At 43.4% G+C, this 24328-nt stretch overlaps 1 protein-coding gene across 2 annotated transcripts in view; it reads right to left on the bottom strand.

Moving 5' to 3' along the window:
- Positions 1–24328, bottom strand: part of DUSP16 (dual specificity phosphatase 16) — a 48855-nt gene that overhangs the window by 2610 nt on the left and 21917 nt on the right. The window contains exons 1-6 of one of the 2 annotated variants that reach the window (XM_083738762.1): positions 21867–21965; positions 20391–21014; positions 19889–20027; positions 4686–4849; positions 3995–4154; positions 83–206 (exon numbers count right to left, since the gene is read on the bottom strand). In XM_083738762.1, the coding sequence (XP_083594888.1) occupies positions 83–206; positions 3995–4154; positions 4686–4849; positions 19889–20027; positions 20391–20621 (818 nt within the window). In that variant the 5' untranslated portion in view covers positions 20622–21014; positions 21867–21965. Of the gene's footprint in view, positions 1–82; positions 207–3994; positions 4155–4685; positions 4850–19888; positions 20028–20390; positions 21015–21866; positions 21966–24328 lie in introns of those variants that run through there. The other variant, XM_083738761.1, reaches the window with a different exon arrangement.

Genomic DNA, 24328 nt, shown 5'->3' with positions numbered 1-24328 from the left:
TTGAAAGCAGCTGAGGCCATGAGAATATTTGAAGTCAGCCCTTTGTGTTGGTTTCCTCAAGAAAAGGACCCTTTTTCCTTACCTGTAGGCCTCATCTAATGACATATCCATTCTTTTCATTATATATGCAATAGCGATGGTAGCAGAGCGTGATATCCCAGCTAAACAGTGGACTAGGACACGATCGTTTGAGGCTTTTGCCTTTTCTGTGGGAAACGAAAGAAAGCAGAAACCACTCATTAGTGCTCTAAAAGATGCTGAAAATGAGAAAAATCTGTTTAATCTCCCAGGGATCCGCAGGCAAAAATAAAAATCAATAAATTGCAGCATACAGCCATTTTCAACTAGTTTTTTTAAAAAGCATATCTCCCTGCTCTCATGGTGGCTTCATAATAGCCATAACCATGTGCAGTTTTATCCTGAAATGCTAAGCACAATCAACTATGACAAAACCTAAGAATGCATTGAATACTGGTAATAATCCTTGGAACTGTTTAAGTAAATCAAGCTATGGAGATAAACTGGATGAAGGTCTTGCGCCAAGCAGCTGCCTCTTTTCACCATCCATTAACATACATATAATCCTGCCTAAATGCCTGCAGGGCTGACTTGTCTCCACCCTCTCAGCCTCCAGACTCAGATTGCCAACATGGAGGGGCAACTAGCACAGATGGTCCAAAAAAATGTGATTGTTACCTGAAAAAAATGAAGTACGCTGAGGGGAAATGAAGGCAGAGCAGTTAATGTCCATAACCACCAGCCATTGTTCACATGCACCAAGACTCATTAAGAATATGCACATAATCCTTCCCTGAAGAGGAAATTGTGCACATTTTCCAGTCAATATACATAATCACCAACAGGCCTTGGGAAATGTGTATATATTCAGGCAATACACACAGTCTCCAGTAAGTGCATAAAAGTTAAAGGTAAAGGGACCCCTGACCATTAGGTCCAGTCGTGGCCGACTCTGGGGTTGCAGCACTCATCTTGCTTTATTGGCCAAGATCATGTGGCCAGCATGACTAAGCCGCTTCTGGCGAACCAGAGCAGCGCACGGAAACGCCGTTTACCTTCCCGCCGGAGCAGTACTTTCAAACTGGTAGGTTGGCAGGAGCAGGGACCGAGCAACGGGAGCTCACCCCGTTGTGGGGATTAGAACCGCCTACCTTCTGATCAGCAAGTCCTAGGCTCTGTGGTTTAACCCACAGCACCACCTGCGTAGTCTCTAGAAAAATGCCATTTCCCGATTCCTTTTTGAGAAGCATGCAATTTGTGCCCTCCTAGCTGATTCTGGCCCATTGCCTAATCTTACATGGCTCACTGATTAGCCAAGCAAGATGGGAAGATGGAGCAGACTCCAAATACAGATAAGTATTTTGAGGCAGCAGGTCAGAATCAACAACCATGCATCCCAAGAGGCCCATCATGGTGCCATGATGGCTCTTGATAATCACTCACCACTTAAGGCTCTGTAAAGGTAAAGGTAAAGGTACCCCTGCCCGTATGGGCCAGTCTTGACAGACTCTGGGGTTGTGCGCCCATCTCACTTTAAGAGGCCAGGGGCCAGCGCTGTCCGGAGACACTTCCGGGTCACGTGGCCAGCGTGACATTGCTTCTCTGGTGAGCCAGAGCCGCACACGGAAACGCCGTTTACCTTCCCGCTGGTAAGCGGTCCCTATTTATCTACTTGCACCCGGAGGTGCTTTCGAACTGCTAGGTTGGCAGGCGCTGGGACCGAGCAGCGGGAGCGCACCCCACCGCAGGGATTCGAACCGCCGACCTTTCGATCGGCAAGTCCTAGGTGCTGAGGCTTTAACCCACAGCGCCACCTGCGTTCCCCTAAGGCTCTGTAGGTGCTATTAATTCATACAAAGTGGATGCTTGGTAGCTTTGCAAGATATGAGGAAGGATCAAAACGGAGTGAGTGAGAGGACATGCCCCTTTTCTGCATTTTCAGGATATTGTGCAACAGGAGGAGTTGTGCCTCTCTCCTGTAAGTGAGGTAAGAGGTGTCCACTTCCACATTGCATGCTCACACATAGCCTAAGGAAAGAGGAAAGCAACTCACTTCCACTTTCTCCTATTTTATTTACTTCTTGCATAGCTTCTTATTCATGATTTATCAATCCCTAAACAACCTGGGACCAGGTCACTTGAGAGAATGCCTTCTTGCATATGGACCTGCCCATTCAATAAAACCTTTTCATGAGCTACAGTATGTGGACCCTGAAGCATCCACAAGATGAATACTGCCTACCTTGTGTCTTCCTATCGATAGGAAGTCAGCTCCAGCTAGGAGGTTTTCAGCCTATACCCAAAACACCCTGATCATTGCCACTGCCCACTGTGGATGTTGGGACACAGTACTGTTATTTCAATACTGTTATTTCAGTGCTGTTTTAAAGTTTTAATGTGAACCACCTTGAAATTCTCTAAATAGAAAGTGATATAGAAATTTTAAAAAAACAAAAACAAACTGTGCTGGAAATGTGGAGAGACTGAAGGATCTTTCATACATATGGGCAGTGTAAATATTCCTAAAAATATTGAGAGATGGTCTATGATGAGCTCAATTTTTTTAAATTAAAAAATACATTTCCAAAGAAAACAGAAGCCTTTGTATTAGCGATAATTGGTGATGAGCTCCCCCAAAGACTATGTCACAGCAGCGGCCAGCATACTCTATGCTAAAAGTTGGAAGGAAGAAGAAATACTAACAAAAGAACAATGGCTGTATTAATTGACAGAATATGCCAAACTTGTGAGCATGACAGCCAAAATAAGGAATCAGGATGGAAAACAAATAAATGGCAAATGGGAAACTTTGGGGGAGCACTTAAACAAAATTGATACTAAAAACTACAAATAGGGGTAATTCTCTGAACAACAGTTAAATACAAAGAAGGACTAGGAAACAAAAAGTAGGGTGGATTAATATATGGATATTGTCAGGCAGCAGAGGAACCAACCCCAGGGCAGGTTGCCAGGAATAGATAAGACAAGGAAAAGTTTTTACCATCTGCTTTTATTCAATATTTCCAGAGAGAGGCTTGTGAATAATGGCATCCCAAGTAAATCTCCACTCCCATTCTCTCCCACGTCCTCATTCGTCATCCCTTCTGAGCCCTTTGCTCTCCTACTTTTTCTGGCTCGCCAGGTTCTGGGAGATGGAGGGTCTGGAATGCTTTCTAGTGATAACATGTCAGCCAGCTGCTGCTCCGGCTCTGCTTCCTCCTCCTCTCCCATTATTTCCCAACTTTCCCCCTCATCTTCCTCTGAGCTGTGACCTCCCTCAAACCCCTGTTGTAATTTTGAACTGTCTTCTTCTCTGGAAGGGTCAGGCTGGAGAGGCGGTCTCACCATTCCTGCTCTGCCTAGTTCCTGACAGATATACAGCGATACTAGATCTATTACAAATGCCATGGAAGGCTAGGCTGGGAAGTCTATATGGAAAGAATATTTGATGGTAATGTATGATATGCAAATAGAAAAATGGGAATGATATAAAAAATAATAAAAATAAAAAGGAACGTGTAAACTGCTCTAGGCCAACTAGATTTCACCCTGGGGTCCAACTTCAATGGCTACCAGCAACCCTTCCTACTTATTTACATCCAGGACTCTCAACATGATACTACATACAGGTTCATATTGCCACTGGCTTCTTCACACCTGCATATGAATAATCAAATTTTAATTTTCAGTGGTAAGTGGACAGCTGGACAGGAAGTCATAGCCATTGGTGCTGTAGCAGCTTCCTGTGCCTCTGGGGCCCCTCCTTCTGCAGGCCCACCTGAAAGCAAACTTCTTGGGCTTCATGCTGAAAGGATCCCACCCCATCAGACGTGTCAGCCCTACTGTGAGAAGACAGAAGTCATGCAAGCAGCGCAGAGTCAAGCAAACATGTTTCTGCTTGAAAAACATTTAGTGGAAGTAGATCATTTGACATAGGTTTTCTTTTTCTTTTTTAAAAGAGACACCATCTTTTTACCTATAAAATCCACAGACTTGTCCAACCACGGAAAGATTTTCTCACAGAAGCTGTCATTCACAGGCACTCTTAAGAAGTGGGATTCCGGGATAAAGTCAGGCTTGGGGCAAGTATTACTGGCGTTCAGTACGTAGCCAATATCGTTCTGCTGCATCAGCTCCTATTAAAGAAAGGAAGCCAATGCCAGCTGTTACAAGTCTCACCAAGTACAGATCAATATAAGAAAGAGAATGTTAATTAAAAATATATTTGAGGGGACCCAAAGCTATTCCTGGTTTTCACAAATATTTTTGGCAGTGTAAAACAAACAAACAAATCCCTTTTCAATTATTTTTTCATGCAAATGTTCACCACACTATGTTATCATCTCTTGGTGTCACTCTCATTTTATCAGTGGTATCACTTAGCTATAATTGTCTGGCTATGTAGCATTGTGTTGTCATACAGGTTAAATGCAAGTTCTTCTTACAGAGAAAACTTTTCAGAATTGTGAAAATTTGCTGTTAAAAACATATTTTTTTAAAATCAGAGTTGGTTAAGTGATAATATCACCAATTAAGGGAGATTAATTCAGCTTGACTGCGAAAGAAGTCAAGGTAACTGTTTGGTGAGCATCACATGAAAATGCATCGCCAGGGGGAGATTGTCCTTTGAGTCACTTATCAGTGCCATATTATTTCCGGGCACCCACCTTGTTGAGGACATCCCGCTGGCACCCAAGGTAAAGGTGAGGAAGAATCCGTGTTGGCCCAGTGTTGGAAACTGGTAAGCAGGGTTGAGAAATGCAAGAAGGCACCAGAATAGATTTTCCTTCACAAAGGCCAGGGAAACAACTGGAAAATTCAGCAAATCCACCTGAAGGAAACAACAGCCCCAATTTCAGTTTTAAGTGTAGGATGGTAGTGTGATGCATAATGAAGCCTATTTTTTCTGTTTAAATCACCAGATTTTAATCACCAGAGAAGACATCAAGGTGAGTCAAACATGTACATTAAGTCACATGGTGGCTGAAATATCATTCATGCCTATGTGAATGGGCCATTACAGAACTTACCTATTTCATACAACAAGCTTGTCAACTGGATCAGTACACACATTCAGCACCAATCGTCAAGGATGTAAAATAAGGGCAGTAGATATATCAGCCGATGTACCTGGCTTCCCCCTCCAACTAAACTTTGCTATACAGTTTGGAACCATGGTTAGAAGAGTGTTTGCAAACCAGAAGTTGTAGCCAACGCTAGTCCTACTCAGAGCAGACTCATTGATATTAATGGACATGGCTAACTTAGGTTCATTCATTTTCATGTTTCTACTCTGAGTATAACTTAGTTGGATACAACCTTATCGTTTGGGCTAACTATGGTTGGCTGAAGACCCAACTACAGCTATCAAGAATATCACAACTGTCTTCTTATGTAACGTTTCTATTATGTCCTCCTTGCATCTGCACACATTGAAAACAAGCAATTCTGTAACAGAGAGAGAGAGAGTACGCAAGATTGCAAAGACACAGCCTCATTTATTAACCTTTCCCCCTTCTGCCTATCTTGAAGTGGTATTTATGGATTTAGCTAATTAAAGACAATAAAAGGTTACTATTTTTGTGTGGATTACACAAGTTTCTTTATTATTGTATATTTTATTTCTACTCCATAGACAAAAAAAATAATAAGCACCATGCCAAAACAGTGAATGAACTGATACACGATATTTCTACTGCAAGTTTCACCATTCACATAAATTGCAATATTATACAATAGATAAATATGATCATTTCTCAAATTTATTAGTCTTACAGTCCTTAATTATTTAGGATTACTTAGGAAATTTCCCCTAGCAAGGTATATGAATTTGCTGAGTTGTATTTTATTATTCCAGTACTGAACAAAAAAGGCTATACTTCTCTATAAAGGTGACTATATATATATATATATATATATATATATATATATATATCACAAAATGGTATATACTGCTTGCCCCCCCCCCCAAAAAAAACCTACAGAGTCTACAAACTGCTTAGAGGGTTTTAGTTTTAGTCCCCAGCCAGCAATGAGTTAGGGCTCATCCTAAAGTACCTTTCTGGGCACAGATCTGGGATTTCTGGGTCTGGGTCTGAGCCTTTTTGTTTTTTGCTCTGGCGCTTTCCCTGTGGAAAACCTGTGTTGTACTGCTGAATCGGAGCAAACGGGAAACCCAATTCCCATTTGTTTTGATTCAGTAGTTACCGTATTTTTCGTTCTATAGGACGCACATTTTCCCCTCCAAAAATGAAGGGGAAATGTGTGTGTGTCCTATAGAGCGAATGCAGGCTGCGCCGCTAAGCCCAAAGCCAGAGCAGGAAGATGGAGCACTGCGGAGCACTCCGTCTCGCTGCTCTAGCTTGGGGACGGCTGCGCGCACAGCCTCTCCAGGGCAGTGGGGTGCCTTCACCCCGCTGTCCTGCAGAAGCTAGCAAGGCTGTTCCCAAGCCAGAACAGCGAGATGGAGGGGTCCGTCTCACTGCTCTAGCTTGGGGACGGCTGCGCGCACAGCCTCTCCAGGGCAGCGGGGCGCTGCGCTCCAAAGGCTTCAGGGATCTTTGAGGCTGGCGGTGGGGGAAAGCAGCGCTTCCCCCCACCGCCAGCCCCACAAGCTCTGGTGAATGTACCTTGAATGCACCTTGTTTTAGAGGGGGAGAACAAGAAAAAAAAAATTTCCCTGTTCTCCCCCTCCTATAATCCGGTGCGTCCTATGGTCCGGTGCGTCCAATTGTGCGAAAAATACGGTAAGATCAGTTTTCCTGGGGAAAGAGGTGGGACAAAAAGAAGAACGCTAGGTAGGGCGTAAACTTGGAAAACCTGGACCTGTGTCTAAAAACATGGTGCAGAAGGAAGCCTGGATGAGCTCTTATCCTGCAGGTCATTTACGATGGAAAGGCCAGCCAATGGCGGAGCTTCATGCTCCGGGGGGGGGTGCGGAATGCAGGCAGAGGCACTGCTGGCATGCGTCCCGGGGGGCGTGGCATCTGTCCTGGGGGCATGGTGCCCAGCGGGGGGGGGGGAGCTGTGAACCGGGATCGTGCTGCCGGGGGCGGTGCACTCCCCCTCCCCCTCTTCCTCCGCCAGTGGGGGCAGCCAGCTAGCCAGCTGTGTTGCTGCACTTCTTCACACCACACTGGCAGGACCAAATATTTAACTCACAGAGGCAGGCCCAGATTTTGCACTGGCTCCCCCAGCTGCTTACTCCAGTGTAGGCAAAGGACAATGCAGAAACAAACAGTGGATCAGCACTGCCAGTGTAGTGCCCTCAAACTGTTACTGGACTCCCCATCATACACAGCCAGCATGACAAATGGTCAAGGAAGATGGAAGCTGTAGACCAACAACATCTGGAGGGTATTACGTTGGCTGTCCTTGCAGCAGGGAAAGGACAGGGTGAAAGGCCAATTTTGTTTTAGATGTATTGTTTTCCAGCTTGGAAACACCCCCCCCCAACAAATTAATAAGGTTATTATCCTATGCTGTCTACTTGGAACTCCACCCTTTTGCAAATTAACAGATGCGATTGTATGGCTAAATTTGGGATTATTTAACAGAGTGAGAATATCCTTGGTTCCCTTTGTTAGCTTGTAGAACAGAGAGGATACATCAATGGAAAGTCAGGGTGTCAGTTAAAAGACAATCCAGCTGTTTTATTTAGTTGGTGGTTTCTGGATATTTCCCCACATTAATGCAGCGTGCAACTTTTCCAGTGCTGGCTTGTTCAGTTTATTACTTGTGGCTGCAATTCTCAGATGGGAGTTTCTATGAAACCAACTTAAGGCGCCAAAAGCTGTTTGTGGTTGAGAAAACCCAAATTGCTTTTGTTTTCCAGTAACCAAATACCTCCCGGATCTTTGCTTGCAAAAAGCAGGCTCTCTCCCACTTCCATTGGCAGAAGCTTGCCAAGATCAAGTATCATACTTAATTATCAGGATGCAACAAGTGGGCATGAAAATATGGTGGTTTGAAAGCCTCTCTGTGATCAAAGCACAATGGAGTTTCCTCAAACTCTGCATACATGTTTGTTATTGTTATAATTCCAAAGGTATGATCACTTTTCTTAGGGAATTCTCTGCACTGAAGAAGTGGCAATTACCTGCCACAGAAAAACATGCAGACTCTTCTGCAAGGAGAAAGAGGAGAACTAAGAATTAAACACATTGCAGATGTTTCATATTTCCCTGCTTTTGTTCTTTTTCTTTGGTAGCACTAAATCGACTTTAAGAAAGTCATATATGTTTTATGCTAATCCGTAATAGTGCAGCTAGAATATCTTGATTTTTCTAATAAAAATGTATTAAAATGGACCTCAGTTTTCTGTAGGTTCCATCCTAATATACTTTGGATGGAATGGGGAACCTTACTGAAGCTCTTGGCACCCCTAGCATTTAAGTTTCTTTTAATTTGACTTCATAGAGACCAAATTGTCTTTATCACACTAACAGCTTGTTATGTGAAAGTTACCATCAGCTGTAACAGTAATGTAACATTATGATTAGGCCTGATGGTTACAATACCACACGAAGCTCACCTACGCAATTAGAGATGGTGGTGGAAGCAATGCTGACAAACTTAAGTTATGAGACTTGAGCTAAACTTTTGGTGAAGGTTCTTTCTATCCAAAAGCACCAGGTAGGTTCATATTTTTAGCTGTTTTTATGGGATTTTGCCACTTTATAAACTTTCAATGTTTATGATAAAAGCATGCACATCATAACAGAATAAAGTCCACAGCAGAACAAATGAAGTTACAAAGCATCCAGTTCTTATAAGCACGAACAACTCTTCAAGCAGCAGTCAATAAAAGCATAGTAAACTGGATTAAAATAAAACCATGTTTACCCTGGTGCCTAAAAGTGGCACTCAAACACATAGATCTAAGGGAGGGCATTCTAATGAAACTCTACTCAGAAGCAAGTAATGGGTCTTACACCTACACAATTATACTAAGGTAGGTACTCCTTACACCAAACACCAGAGACTCTATAAGCAATACTCGTTAGCAAATACAGTAAATAAAAACAATACTGAAATGTAACATGAATCAAATTTTACTTCTCCAGTCAGATAGAAACCATGGCAATGTTAAGATATTATTTCTAAGGTAGAATCACAGTTGGAAGGGACCTTAAAGGTAATCTCGGGCAACTCCATGGCAATACAAGAATCCAACTGATAGGGACTTCCGACTTCCTGCTGTGGAAAATGGCTGCCTCCCACATGAACGGACCCCAGCCGTGCCAGTAATTCAGGGTTGATATGGGGGTAATTAGCCCTGGCAGACAGCCCAGGGTGGGGGAGGACTGTCTCACAGACCCACAGATCATCCGTGATCTGTCGGCTCGCATTGAGGTGCAAGCTGCAGGGATGCTGGGTCTAAGAGCACAGCATGGCTGGCACTCTCCAGAGCCACTCCTACGTGCAGGAGACACCTGTTTTATAAAATAATAAGATTTGGGGGAGGAAACAGGCATGTTCCAGATGGAGGAAAAAAAGGGGGGAAACTGCCAAATTATACAGTCATTGGATGCTGAATTTCGGACATCAAACAGACTCTCATCTTGAAACATGGATTAAACAGGTGAGTGACCACTATCTTTCCTTATTTGTTATATTACATCACGATTTGGCGAAGCTCATCCAGAAAGAATTTAATTACTTAAATGAAACACAAGAGGTGAAAATTTTAATTGAATGTATGGTGCACAGGCCTCAACAGACTCTAATTAGAATCAGAGCTGGCAAAATAAGATCAGATATGGCAGCTTGGACTGAAGACGGAACCGAAATGGCGATCATTATTGTGCAGTTATAAAAAAAGGAATTCTTATGGAAAAGAGCTCCCTTGGACTTGGGGTGTGTTTTGTTCTAAAATACATCTGCTCGTATGGATTATTTTTATACATGATTGTGGACAAAAATTGTGGACAGGAGGATGGAGAGCGCCAGATCCCGGGCAGCTCTTTCATGGCCTGGAGTGCGGGGGGGGGGGGGGGCTTTTGCTCTTGGAGGAATTTAAATAATTTCCACATAATATGCAGCCGGGAAGCATGCCCCACAACACAGCATTAGATACAGACATATATGGATACCAGCTCATTAAGAGACATCAGAGAGAACATGTTGACTTGCCATTTATAAACTCTATTTTTGGAATGAAGCCTGGTGCCTTTAATGAGAACTTGATGAACAAAGGAGAGATAAGAGGACTGAATACCAAAATAATTGGACAGAGAATAAGATGATGGGGGGACGGGATGCCTCCTGTGTGTTAACAATATAAAAACTTTGCTACAGAAGATGTGAGCCACTGAAACAACGACTGATCAGATTAAGAATAAGGATGGATAATATTAGTTTTGAATTTGAAAAATAGCCAAAAATGCAGAGATATGAATGAGGATGATTATCTCTAGACATCTGGAACATAGGAAGTCTCAATTTTTTAATTTATAATTGGAATATATAATTGGTGTATTGCTATTATTGTAATTTGGATTGATTTGATTTGTCATTAATTAGAAGATTGTTATTGAAAATGAGTAAAATTTTAACAAACAAACAAACAAACAAACAAACAAACAAAAAGAATTCAATTGATAGAAGTTTTTAAGGAGGAAGCTGCGTAACAAAGGACAGTCTACTAGGGCTGTCAATGTACACACAAAACACACCTGATCTGATTTAAGACCTGATTCAGTACTTTGGATCAGTCTCAACTCGGGGCAATCAGGAGCAGACTCCCTAATCCATGTCACGATCCAGAAAAACCAATTAATTGGAAATCACATTGACTTGCATTGGGAAACCCAAACAGCTGTAACTTTTTTTATTTTAAAAAAATCTATGTAATATGGAGAGATAGTAGCCCCTATAATAGAGGGGATTAACCTTCCAAGTTTTAGATAGGCAGCTCCAGGAATTTTCATGCTAGCCACCTTTAAAAGTTGCTTTAAAAATAATATATATATATATATTTAAAAAAAAACTCTGGGTGCTCAGTCTTTCCAACTCTTATGCTCCTGTTTGAACCTATTCCATTAAGATTTTAAAAAGTCAAAACCTGAAGTAAATCCAAGGAAGACAGATGGCACTCTGGCCAGGCAGGCGCTAGAGGTGTCTAAGTGCAGAGCTGAACTGAAAGGAAGGGAGGCAGAGTAGCAGCGGGCAGCAATCATCTCTGGCAGCCAGAGGCAAAATTGCCAGCAGCAATAATGGAGGTTTTTGTTTTTTACTTGAGGCCCTGTCATATAAGAGGAAGAATTTGACACAGCCTAAGTAACTGAGGTAGGATAGGACACATACAATTTTTCTTATTTGTACTGTAAGGAAGGATAGGAAATGATTGACTGGAACATAAGAATATAACAGAAGAAAGGCAGAGTATAAATGTAATGTAATAAAATAATAAAATTCTACTAGTTGCTGACAAGGGTACACGTGTGTTGCTGACATGTACACGTGTGTTTGTGTAACCTCACTGTAAAAAAAAAAGTTTAAATGTGATCAGGTAATCAAAATTATGTGACCTGCATGCATTATTATGCAAAACAATCAAATTTACATAGCCCCTTTTACTTTTGCAGAATTCTTTCTGATTTTGCTAACAAAGAAATATAAAGGGAACTCAGTCAGTAGCTTTTGAGATTTCAGCAAGTGTTGGGCACGCACTTGCAGTCTTAAGCTCTAGAAACGTCTTTTAAAAAGTGAGCGGGAAATCAAATTTAAAATGTTCAGGAGCCAGTGTGGTGTGGTTAAGAGCAGTGGACTCGTAATCTGGTGAACCAGGTTCGCTTCCCCGCTCCTCCACATGCAGCTGCTGGGTGACCTTGGGCTAGTCACACTTCTCTGAAGTCTCTCAAAGAGCTCAGGTTGTTAATCACCATCAGAGGAGATTCTGCAGGATGAGCTTTTCAGCTCGGTCGTAGCGGAGGCACCAACATTTTTTGGTTATGGGCCCAGAAGATGCCAGAACAGAATGCAGCTTATCTTCTCTGCGTGTCAAGAAGATGGATGAGGGGTTTGTGCTCATTGCCCCGGGAAGCCTGCTAGTCCCTAATCAATTGGCAATAAGGGTGGACTTTGAACTTTTAGCCCAAAGCACTGACCGGCCCGCAGAAGAAGATCAGCATAAGCAAAGGCCTCATGCAGTGTGCTTTTGAAACACAGCTGCTGGTAAACAGACGCAGCCTGCTTTAAAGACACAAGATGGCTAATGTAAAGTGACGGAAGCTCTTCAGTTTGCAATGGGAATACCGAAGCTTTCAAAGGGGAACTACCAGGATTGGGTGCGGTATGCAGAAGCCCTGCTATGAAAAGAGGGTCTGTTTAATGTGATAACAGACCCCCCCCCCCAGCTCCAGTAACCCCAGAGTGGGAGGCTAAGGATTCCAAAGCAAGGGGAACTCTAACGCTTATTGTGTCCCCTGAAGAGTTATGTCTTTTGCGTGACAAAGGGTCAGCCAGAGAGATATGGGACAGTCTCCAAGAGTCACATTTAAGAACAGATGCGGGAGCTTCTTTGCTCTTTTACTCCAAGTTGCATGATATGGCACTTGCTGAATCTAGATTTTCTTTCTATTTGGAAAATCATTCATAATTGGCAGGAGTATTTACTTCCAGGTTTTCAGTGTTCCGGAGCCGAATTGTTCCAAAACAGAGGTGTTCAGGAACCAAGGTTTGACTGTAACCACTTCAGGGGGCTTAATGAATGCAGAGCTAGGGAACTGGATCCTGCCCTTTCCCAACCTCTGCTAGCCACTCAGACAAGTGGGTGGGGCTTCCCATCTATCAGTCACCAGACCTTACCATGACAACAGGTGAAGTATTTTCCTTTGCCCCACATGGCTCCCCACCCTTGCTATGCAAACTTGTGTATTTTGCTGCCGTGACCTACCCTGGGACCTTATGGTGAAGGGTGGGTAAGAAATCTGATCGATCATAAATAAATAAATAAATAAATGCACTCAGTCTCATGTTAAATTTATAAAATGGAAACACAAATGCTGAGGAAGTCTTTTACTCTATGTGTGCATGATGATTATAGAAGAAGAGGAGTTTGGATTTGATATCCCGCTTTATCACTACCCAAAGGAGTCTCAAAGCGGCTAACATTCTCCTTTCCCTCCCCCCCCCACAACAAACACTCTGTGAGGTGAGTGAGGCTGAGAGACTTCAGAGAAGTGTGACTAGCCCAGGGTCACCCAGCAACTGCAAGTGGAGGAGCGGAGACGCGAACCCGATTCACCAGATTACGAGTCCACCGCTCTTAACCACTACACCACACTGGATGCATATGTAGAAAGTACATTATGGAAAGCTAGTGGCAATTCTGCTTGATGCTGAGATCAGTACAACAGTGATTAGGAGGCAACCCCAGTTTACACAGGCAACAAAATGAGGTGATGCCATTTTTAAAGTCTTATCCACATAAAAGCAAAGCAAAATGAAACAAAAACTTATTTAAGTAAACACAAAAGAACAAAAACTAGCATAGCTAGCTTTCTACCTGCAGAGACCTTTGCACAAAGTGATATCCCCCACTTGCCACCTGGAATTGTGCACTCTATTATCTAATTCTAATACCATCCCTCAGTTGATATAAACGTCATCCAATTTTCCAAAGAAGAGGGCAAGCAAGGCTACACCAAACACTGTTCACATTATTTAGCCCATCTGTGCCTTAAAACATACTCAAGGGAAGAGCAGAAAACATCCAGAACAGAGTAAGCTCATCTTCTCAGGGTCTTGCGAGGAGGAAATGGAATGTTACTGCTATTTCATTGCTTACCAAAGTTTAGTCTATACACCACTGTATCCCTTGAGTGTGTAAGAGCTGTTCCTTTTGTCTTGCTAACCTTATGTTTAAAAGAAAACAGAGCTGTTGACTCTGCAATTTACCATATTTTCTTACATAAGTAACACTGGTGTAGACAGGATATTTGTTGGGGAGGGCAGACTTTCGTTAGTGGGGAGGGGAGAACCTCAGATATGTATTGATTGGGGGGCAGCTGTCCCCCTGCCCCCCCCGGGCTACGCCCATGGTAAGTAAGAAATCTGGGGCCATTTGAACTGAAGATAAAGAAATTACCAGAGTTAAGACAGCACCATTTGAACTGAGCTATGCCTTTTAAAGACACATCTCTTTTCTTAACAGCTCACCCAATATTACACCAAGTGTCCAGCAACTAATCTAACCAACAGGTTGTTAAGTTAGTGGCTGTTACTTCTTCCTTATCTTGCTTCCTTATCTTCCTTATCTTGCTTCCTAACAACCACATTGTATGTTCGTGTTTCCACAAATATGAACACAAAAGTACTTTTTCTGGTTAATGAAGAAATGGAAAAGGAGCCAGATTTATGAGGCCACTGCACAACCAGCTAGAGGGAAAGAAAGAATAGTATTATAACAGCATCATCCAACCTTTTGCAAGATGCCAATTAACCTGAAGCAACCAGCTACAAGTGGTGTTCTATGTACACAATAACTCAGTGGGACCAAAGAAAAAGTGTAAAATGTGGTACTATGAGACACAGAGATCAGCTCTCTGATAATCTCAGCTTTCAAAAACTAAAAACTTATCACCCTTAGAGCTACAAAGCTGTGCTTGTGAGAGAGTATACTGTACTTCCAGTGGTTTGGGGTAGACCTTCACTGCCATGTGTCAGGTAGTTACTTACTCCAACTCATAACTAATTCCTCCACAAATAGACTCCGCCCCCCCAGCAAAAAAAAATCCTTCATAAATTACTCCTATGGCACGGCAACATAGGCAGAAAGGCGCTGTGGAATTGGGCCTCTTGCCTCGCAAAACAAAGCACAGCTCTTGCAGCCCCCTACTGTCCAGTTATTAGCACATACAGTGGTGCCTCGCAAGACGAAAAGAATCCGTTCCGCGAGTCTCTTTGTCTTGCGGTTTTTTCGTCTTGCGAAGCAAGCCCATTAGCGTCTTAGCGGATTAGCGCTATTAGCGGCTATTCCTTTTCCTGCAGCATTTTCCCGTGGCCTCTTCTTTTCTCCCACCTCACCTGTCAGCCTCCTCTTGACATCAAGCCGTGCACAGGACCCTGCTCCTTCCCACTAGCCTTCCACCCCTGCCTGCCTGTCCTGCTTCTCCTCTCAGCTGCCTGCCCTGCCAGGCTACGGCTCCTGCCCACAACGAACAGCTGTAGAAGGAGGAGAGAGCTGGAGGGGTGGGAGAAACATCTCTGTTTCTCTCTCTATTTGGATACACAAGGCAGAGGCGTCTTGCCACCCCATTCACATGGCCGCAGAACATGCCGTCCAGGAGCAGAACCAGGGGTGAGATTTTTGCATCCCCTCTGGGCATGTGCCCTTGTTCGGGCCAGCTTGACCATCCCTTGGGTACATAAGACCCAGTTCATCAAATCATGGAATAAGCAGAGTAGCTCCTGCAGGTGATCTTACAGACAAGATGGTATTTTTCTGCCTCTCACCTGGCTTGCAATCTAAAAGAAAACGTATTGGGAAGAAGGAGGAAATAAACGTTGTTAAGTTGCAAGTTTTTCTAATGACCTTCTGGGGTGGAATACAGTGGTGCCTCGCAAGACGAAATTAATTCGTTCCGCAAGTTTTTTCTTCTTGCGAGTTTTTCGTCTTGCGAAGCATGGTTTCCCATAGGAATGCATTGAAAATCAATCAATGCGTTCCTATGGAGACCGTCCGGGGACAGAGGGGAAGCGCCGCGCGTCCCCGGACCTGCTATCCCCGGACGCACTGCGCTTCCCCGCTATCCCCGGAGCTTGCGGGGCAAGCTTCGTTTTGCGAAGCAAGCCCATAGGGAAATGCGTCTTGCGAAGCGGCTAAGAAAACGAAAAACTCCTTCGTCTAGCGAGTTTTTCGTCTTCCGAGGCATTCGTCTTGCGGGGTACCACTGTAATTTCAAGGAAGCACCAGAGGTTGCTGGTCTTTCAGTTGTGCTGCTGGAGCATCCTTTTGTCAGTTTTCTCCCCTCCTGATGGGATGTTCACTGTCAGATGAAGGCTAGGCTAGGCCCATCCTTCCTGAGATGCAGGAATTTTCAGTATTGTTGTTGTTGTTGCAGTCCACATACAGCTCACACATGCCTGTCTAAGAACAAAGCCCAGCTTCATGAGGCAGAAGTTGGAATGTCTCCACAAGGCAGGGCCGGAGGAAGGGGGGTGCAGCCACTCCAAGTGTTACCACAGAGGGGGGTGACAAAATGCCGGGCAGCACTCACCACAGCACGCCCGAGCCATGCATCTCTTCAGAGGTAGCTTTGGTGCGCGCAGGCTCTACACTGCCAAAATGGTTTGCCCGCTGCCTCCCCCCCCCCCCAGCTGTAGGGCGGCTGAGCGGGAGGAGGCAGGCAGACTCCGGAGGTCCTGCGGTGCGCCCTGCCCCTATGGGAGGAGTGCCCCATCCCTGGACGCGCCGCCCCAGGCGCCCAAGCGGCTTCCTCTGCCGCTGCCACAAGGCTCTGTCTAAGGACTCCTCCTGGTGACCTGTTTTTCAGCAGTTATCCTGGTTTGCTTGCGCAAAGCTTACATATGACAATGACCTGCATTCATCCTGATTTCTTCCATTAGCCATTCATTCACCCACACGTACTAGTGCATTTCCCCCATTATATGTGGCTTTTTGTTTTTTAAAACAGGAACCTGTTATTCATACTTTTGCTTGCCCTGTATCTTGACACTATTTGTGCCCTGATTAATTTCCCCTCATACCGCTCCACAGCTGTGCCTCAAGAAAAACAAATCTTATCTGCTGAATCAGAAGGTTGGTAAGCAAAATCTCTTCAGATTTTCTGCATATCTGATAAGATCTGATTCAGCAGTTAAGTTCCTATTTTCACTAGGCACAGCCACAGAGTAATAACAAAAGGTCTCGGAGCCGGGGGAATCAACTGCTACACAACATGATCACAAAACAGGTCAAGCAAAAGTGTGGACAAGCCCAGAGTAGAGATGAGAAGGCCAGGAAAAAAAACGGGAAAATTGGGGGGAAATCCCAGGGGGGGGGGGTTGTTGTTTTTTTTCAAAGCAATTTCGCCCCCCTGGAAAAATTGAAAAAAATAGTTTGATGTAGTTTGAATATTCCACACACTATTCCCCCCTCCCCAATTTTTCCTGAAAAAAATGGCCTTGGGAAAAAACAGGAAAAAACCTGCCCCCCCCCAGTTTTTCCATTCCCCCCCCCCCAGCCTTCCAGCACTCCCACTTTGGATCTCCCTGCCAACTGACACCAGGCAGGTGTTCTCACTGTACTCTTTCCAGCAACTGCTCAAAACATTTTTGTTAGTGCAGCCCATCTGAAGAAGTAGAAACTGCATGCGATTTACTTCCTTTTAACCACTGCTGACTTTAATCATCTTTTGAATACTCTTAAACACCTGCTTTTAACTGTGTTATATCTATCATTTTAATGTTCTGTTGTATATTTTTGTAAACTGTTTAGAAGCTCTTTTACCATCATGCAGTTTATAATATATAATAACAAATTCAATTTTAAAAACACACTCCTTTTCCTTTCAAACAGAGTTTGAGCCTTAGTGCAACATACTATTCAGTAACTTTGCCCTGGCTGTCCTCAAGTAGAGATGGGAAGGCCTGGAAACCCCCTGGAAAAAACAGTCCCATCCCCGTCCCCCATCCCCCCCCCATTTCCCCCCAAAGCTGTTTTTTAGAAAAATGACAAAGTGGCAGAGGAAGAAGAAATGGAAAATGATAGAAGTTCAGAAAATGAGATAGTATAAACTGCATGTATATGTTGTGTCTTCTGTTTTTTGTTTTTTTTTAAGCACCACTCAAAGGGTAGACCTTCTATGGAGCTTAAATATTGAGGTGGCTCTTAACTTTATTTGCTGTTGGTGCTAAGGGGCAAATCTGATTATTTTTTATGTTGATGGATTCTTGGTTTTTTTGTTACTTTTGAGGGAAAGAGTGGTGGTTACCTGTATTATTGCAAGCAAAATACTTTTATGTACACTGCATTTCACGCAATTTGTAAAACTACTCCACACTGAACTTTTTTTTCAATTTTTCCAAAATTTCCATTTTTTTTCTGGAAAAAAACAGGAGGGCGGGAATGGTTTTTTCTCAGGGCTTCAAAATTTCTGGAAATTTTACATCTCTAGCCCAGAGTGCTTAAATCCACTTCAATTGCATAAAGCTAAAGTTCTAGTACACTCTTAAATCTCTCCTGCAAAATACCGACAGTTTGGAGAGGCCCCCAGCTTCCTGCGTCAGTTCTCTATATGTAGAATCTCAGCCATTTGTCAACAGTATTACATTAAGGATAAACACAACTGAAATCTAACACAATAATCAGTCGTGAACACACACACAAACACTCACAAACATAATGAACTTGTTGCACCAGCCAAACAGCCCATCTAGACTGAGTTCACATGGCAGTTTATTCCATTTCCCTAATATTTCCCTAACATGGTTAGAAAGGAATGCTGTGATCACCAATAGTCAGCATGGATTTCTGAAAAATAAGTCATGTCAGACTAACCTGATCTCGTTTTTTGACAGAATTACAACCCTGGTAGTTGAAGGGAACGCAGTGGATGTAGCCTACCTTGATTTCAGCAAGGCATTTGACAAGGTGCCCCATGATATTTTGTAAAGAAGCTGGTAAAATGAGGTCTTGACTATGCTACCACTCAGTGGATTTGTAACTGGCTGACTGACCGAACCCAAAGGGTGCTCATCAATGGTTCCTCTTCATCCTGGAGAAGAGTGACTAGTGGGGTGCCACAGGGTTCTGTCTTGGGCCCGGTCTTATTCAACATCTTTATCAATGACTTGGATGATGGACTCAAGGACATCCTGATCAAATTTGCAGATGACACCAAACTGGGAGGGGTGGCTAACACCCCAGAGGACAGGATCACACTTCAAAACGACCTTGACAGATTAGAGAACTGGGCCAAAACAAACAAGATGAATTTTAACACGGAGAAATGTAAAGTATTGCACTTGGGCAAAAAAAATGAGAGGCACAAATACAAGATGGGTGACACCTGGCTTAAGAGCAGTACATGTGAAAAGGATCTAGGAGTCTTGGTTGACCACAAACTTGACATGAGCCAACAGTGTGACGTGGCAGCTAAAAAAGCCAATGCAATTCTGGGCTGCATCAATAGGAGTATAGCATCTAGATCAAGGGAAGTAATAGTGCCACTGTCTTCTGCTCTGGTCAGACCTCACCTGGAGCACTGTGTCCAGTTCTGGGCACCACAGTTCAAGAAGGACACTGACAAACTGGAACGGGTCCAGAGGAGGGCAACCAAAATGGTCAAAGCCCTGGAAACGATGCCTTATGAGGAACGGCTAAGGGAGCTGGGCATGTTTAGCCTGGAGAAGAGGAGGTTAAGGGGTGATATGATAGCCATGTTCAAATATATAAAAGGATGTCATATAGAGGAGGGAGAAAGGTTGTTTTCTGCTGTTCCAGAGAAGCGGACACGGAGCAATGGATCCAAACTACAAGAAAGAAGATTCCACCTAAACATTAGGAAGAACTTCCTGACAGTAAGAGCTGTTCGACAGTGGAATTTGCTGCCAAGGAGTGTGGTGGAGTCTCCTTCTTTGGAGGTCTTTAAGCAGAGGCTTGACAACCATATGTCAGGAGTGCTCTGATGGTGTTTCCTGCTTGGCAGGGGGTTGGACTCGATGGCCCTTGTGGTCTCTTCCAACTCTATGATTCTATGATTCTATGGTTAGTGTGTTGGATTTGGTCCAGGATTCAAATCCCCACTTGGCCATGAAGCACACAGAGTGACATTGGCACAGTCACTGCCTCTCTCCTCTCTCTTTTTGCATTATATGCACTGCCCTATGTGTGTCACACTCATATGGTTTTCCAGGATCCTACCTGCAAGCAGGTGAACAGAGCTGAAGTTTTTCTCCAGTTTTCCCAGCAGGACAGTGAGGAATGAGTCAGATGAAACAGAAGCCACATTATTTGAGCTTTGGTCATACACCACAACTTCTTGCTTGCTGTCAATTTCAACCTGGAAAAAATAATTGGGGAGGATTGATCAGATGTAGTCAAGTTTTTAAAAACTTTAGCACATTTTTCAAAAGAAAGCTCTTATTTATATGCCTATTATTATTAATTTAGACCATATTAATCTTCCCTTGGATTTTGTTTTGTTGTGTCTTGGGTAACATGGCAGCAGCAGAACCAGGGGAGAAGTGAAGCAGCCACAACATTTGCTCTGTGCACTTGTACACTTGCTTGCTAGCTTGGGTTTAACCTTACATGCTAACTGAGCTCATATGTCTTCGCTGGCAATCTTCCATCTCTAATTCTGTACCTATGCATAAGTGCATCTTAAAAAAAGGAATTTCACCAACACCCATCACTGCTTTACCTTGTGTTTTGCAGAATGCTGGATGAGCTCAGTGATCAGCACTTTATCTTGTTGCAGCCTTCGCTTCATGAGCTTGGAGCAGTTGATATTGATGGCATCCAAGATGTGTGATGTATTGTATTCCACAAAGGGGCGGCTGTCAATCACCAGCAATTTTTCTGTGCCGCTTTCCAGCAAAGCCACCAGCCTCTCACCAACTATCAGCTGAGTACCATTCATCTCATCAGCCATGACAACAGCAGAGGCCCTTCTTTTGCCACTGCCTTCTTTTTCCTCTCCAATTTGCAGCAGAGATGAAGAAGGTGATGTAATGGCTATTGACTTAAAGGCTTAGCCATTCCATTGTACTCAGTATATGAGGTCATACTGGCAGTGACTGGCAAGAGAAAAGTTAGACCCATTTTCTCTTGAGAGGGTCCTCCAAAGATGAATGCCCCGTCCGGCTCCCAGTTGATATTCTGGTTATATAGGGCTTGCTAAAGCAGCCCCTCACAACCCATTCATCCTGGGCTATAGAGTAGCCATTTCACAACTCAAACAAAAGCTGCTTTTCGACTGGTCCTGCCATTACATCATTCTTTACCTTTGTTCCCACATCATCGGCTTTTAGAGTGGACTAGGAGCCTGTTGAGACATGGAAAGAGGTGACAAGTGGCAGACAGAAAGAAAAGCAAAACAAACAAGACAGACTCTGGGAGTTTGCAACCCATAATCCCATCCCCCCTTAACTCTCCCTGTTGTCACAATAAAGTCTCACATGTGCTGTGAACCATCTTTTTCTTTTCTTTTCTTAAAATAAATGCATACATGATAATTGATTCCATTACTTCATTTATTCCCCCACCTAAGGGCAAAACTAGATGTTTGGTGGAGAGACCTTGATCCAGAAACCTTGGTCTCCAAGGACACAGACCCTTTGGTTTCGGAGATGGAGAGGTAGCAGGTGAGTCCTACATTTCTCATGTACTGAGAAGTTGCTTTTTTCCTCAGCACACGTGCCAGGGAAGAGCAGGGGAGTGGAGCACAGGGGGAAGAGTTGGGCAGGAGAGAGAGAGAGAGAGGCACTCCTTCACCGACCCAGTCTTTCTGCTCCCCAAACGGCCTCATCTTTTCTCCCACTGCTTTTTAGGAGTTCAGCAGAGGCCTGGCTTTCTCACCCAGGTCTGCCACCAAAGTTCTAATTCTAACCCTAGTGTGCAGTTGGTCTGAGAATTTTCCAGTGTCTGCTGTAAGATTTTCCTTCAGTGAGGAAAAGTAGCCAGACCTGAATCTAGAACACTGCTGCTGTGGCAAGTCCTTTGTGGGGGGGGGGGGGGACTGCATAAGATGCTGCCTGTAAGGCATGCAGAAGAATGAGATGAAAGCATGCTAAGTGGTAGAGACTTCACCACTACAGACAGCTGGTGGAGAATGCTGGTTTTCTTTAAATGCTCCTCACTGCTAAAAACAAAAACCTAAATATATCATAGAGCTTGCCCAGAAGAAAGGATCTAGCTTTCATGACTTGCTAGCTTTCTACTCGCAGGGAGGGCACTGGGTTTACACACACCATCATCATCATTATGCAACATGTGTAGGTCCTGTTTTAATTATAGCATCGTAGTTGGTTAGAGGTGTACCAGATTTACATTTCCCCTGAGCTGTGCCAAACTGAAGAGCTCAGAGGAAAAAACCTCAACTATTAAAAGGCTGAATCAGTGGCGTAGCGTGGGGGGTGCAGGGGGGGCTGGACGCACTGGGCCCAACATCTGGGGGTTAGGGTTAGGGGGTGCAAATCCACGGGTTAGGGGGCGCAAATTACTTGCCTTGCCCTGGGTGCTGACAACCCACGCTACGCCACTGGGCTGAATGTACCCAACTGGAATGAAATGTTGACTGGAATAAGAACAGTCATTTCCTTAGGGTGTGTTTTATTCCCCAGTGATCCAGGGACCATAAATACCTTTTGCTGCACAAAAACCAAGCCCCTCCTAGGTGATGAGAGTCTGTAATAGTCTGAAATTAATGGTATCAGCTAGCAGACAGCTTTGTCATTAGAGAAACTGGGCACTGTTGGAGCATAGCAAAGATTTATTTATTTATTTATTTTTAAATTTTACTTATGATTTACAGATTTATACATTTCAATAATTTTACAGTCATTTTAACAGTTTAATACTTGACTTCCTTTCCTTTCTGTGGTTCCTTAAATTTATTTTTAATATATTTTCCATATCCAAATTTATTTGTTCATTTATTCATCTACTTTAAATATATACTCTTATGAAACTGCAGTAGATGAATAAATGAACAAAACTGCAGTTTCGTAAGATTTATTTAATTTTAAGAGATATGCAATTTAACTATATATTGAATAGCTCTTGTTCTTTCAAGCTGAAAAAGCATCCTTGCTCACACAGTTTTCATGTAAGCAGGGGAGATGATTTCTCCCATACCAATCAAAACATGGGCCTAGCAACCAGGTAAAATTGTTCTGGGTAGCAGTTATGGCCCACGTGCCTTCAGTTGGTAATTCTTGAATTAAAGAAATTATTATTTGGTGAAGATGAACTAAACTATGGGCAGTATTTCAACTAATGAGTTCTGTCACTGCAAGGATTTCCACTCGCACAATAGACTTTCACTCTCTGCACACGCTTGCTCTGTGCCTTCCCCAAATCTGGGGGAACACCCAGAACAGATTTAGGGGGGCCTGAGGGGGAGGAGAGCAGCAGAACGTTTCATTGCACAAGCAGAAACCACCTTATCGCTATGTTGAATTCCACTCCCATCTGTAACTAATTCAAGAATTACTATTTTTCAAACAATTTTGATTTACCAACAGAAGCATAGTCAGACTTCTGCCTAAGCAGCCAATAAAAATAGTGAGCAACAAAGAAAATACAGATCTTGGGATACTAGTCACATCCCCATTTATGCATTTCTGAACCACAAATCTTTGTCCTATGTTGCAAGGACATGCATCCAACCTCCAATGACACGAATTCAAGAGAAGGGAATTATGTGTGTTTATATATAGAATCTGCAAAGATATACTGCACTCTCCAGGGTTCTCTGCAATATACAAACTCACTACATCCACAGAAACACGTAGGTCATAATTATGAGTATTTTGCCAGTCGTGAAAGCATCGAGAATGTGGCAACTTCTTCCCAACAAAGATCCACTGTCTAAAATTAGCAAAATGTAGGGAAAAGAACAAAACCCATGGAGTGAGGCTTCCTGCACAATTCATGCCCTGCTCTTTGGAACAGAAGGAGCTTCTACTTTCAAAGACTCTTGGGGACCTCATTACCTACCCACCCACAATTCTAATAGAAGTCGTTCTGTTTGCTTCAATGAACAGAAGATCAGACCTGTTAATGAGGCAGCCAGACAGTCTGCTTGGATGTGGATAAAGACTAGAGTTTATGCCTGGCCAGTAGAAAAGGAAAACAGAAAAAATGGAATGAACTTTCTAAATGGATACTTCCCCCCCCCCCCTTTTATTAACCAACTTAGAAACTTTTAAACAGATATATTTTTTTAAAAGCCAAGCCAGTTACAGGCCTTTCTTTTGGGGAGCAGGGTGTTATGTTGTGATGGTATAAAAATGTATCCCCAAATATCTACTTCCAAGTCTATCAAAGTGCACTTTGAGTAGTATTTCTCCCTCTAATACATACACATCAAAGGAAGCACTTTTAAAAAGTTGTGTGAAAGAACCTTGGTCTTTTTCCTAAATAGTAGTTTTGAAACTACAGCAACCCTTCCACGAGAAGATCAGTAATATTTGGAATATCATCAGTAATGATGGATGAGCTTCCATGAATAAGCCATTTGTTCACTGTACCAATCTTCTCCCACAATGCACTGCTGCAGTGGAGTACAGGGTGTGTCCCAGAATCACATTCCCAGTTCACTCAGGCCAACAGAGAGGTCGGTCCAACAGATATAGG

Source organism: Podarcis gaigeae (genome assembly GCF_964106915.1).
Source record: "Podarcis gaigeae genome assembly, chromosome: 5".
Classification (NCBI taxonomy): domain Eukaryota; kingdom Metazoa; phylum Chordata; class Lepidosauria; order Squamata; family Lacertidae; genus Podarcis; species Podarcis gaigeae.
The sequence above is the reverse complement of the archived record's forward strand: the minus strand, read 5'-3'. Positions and strand labels throughout refer to the sequence as shown.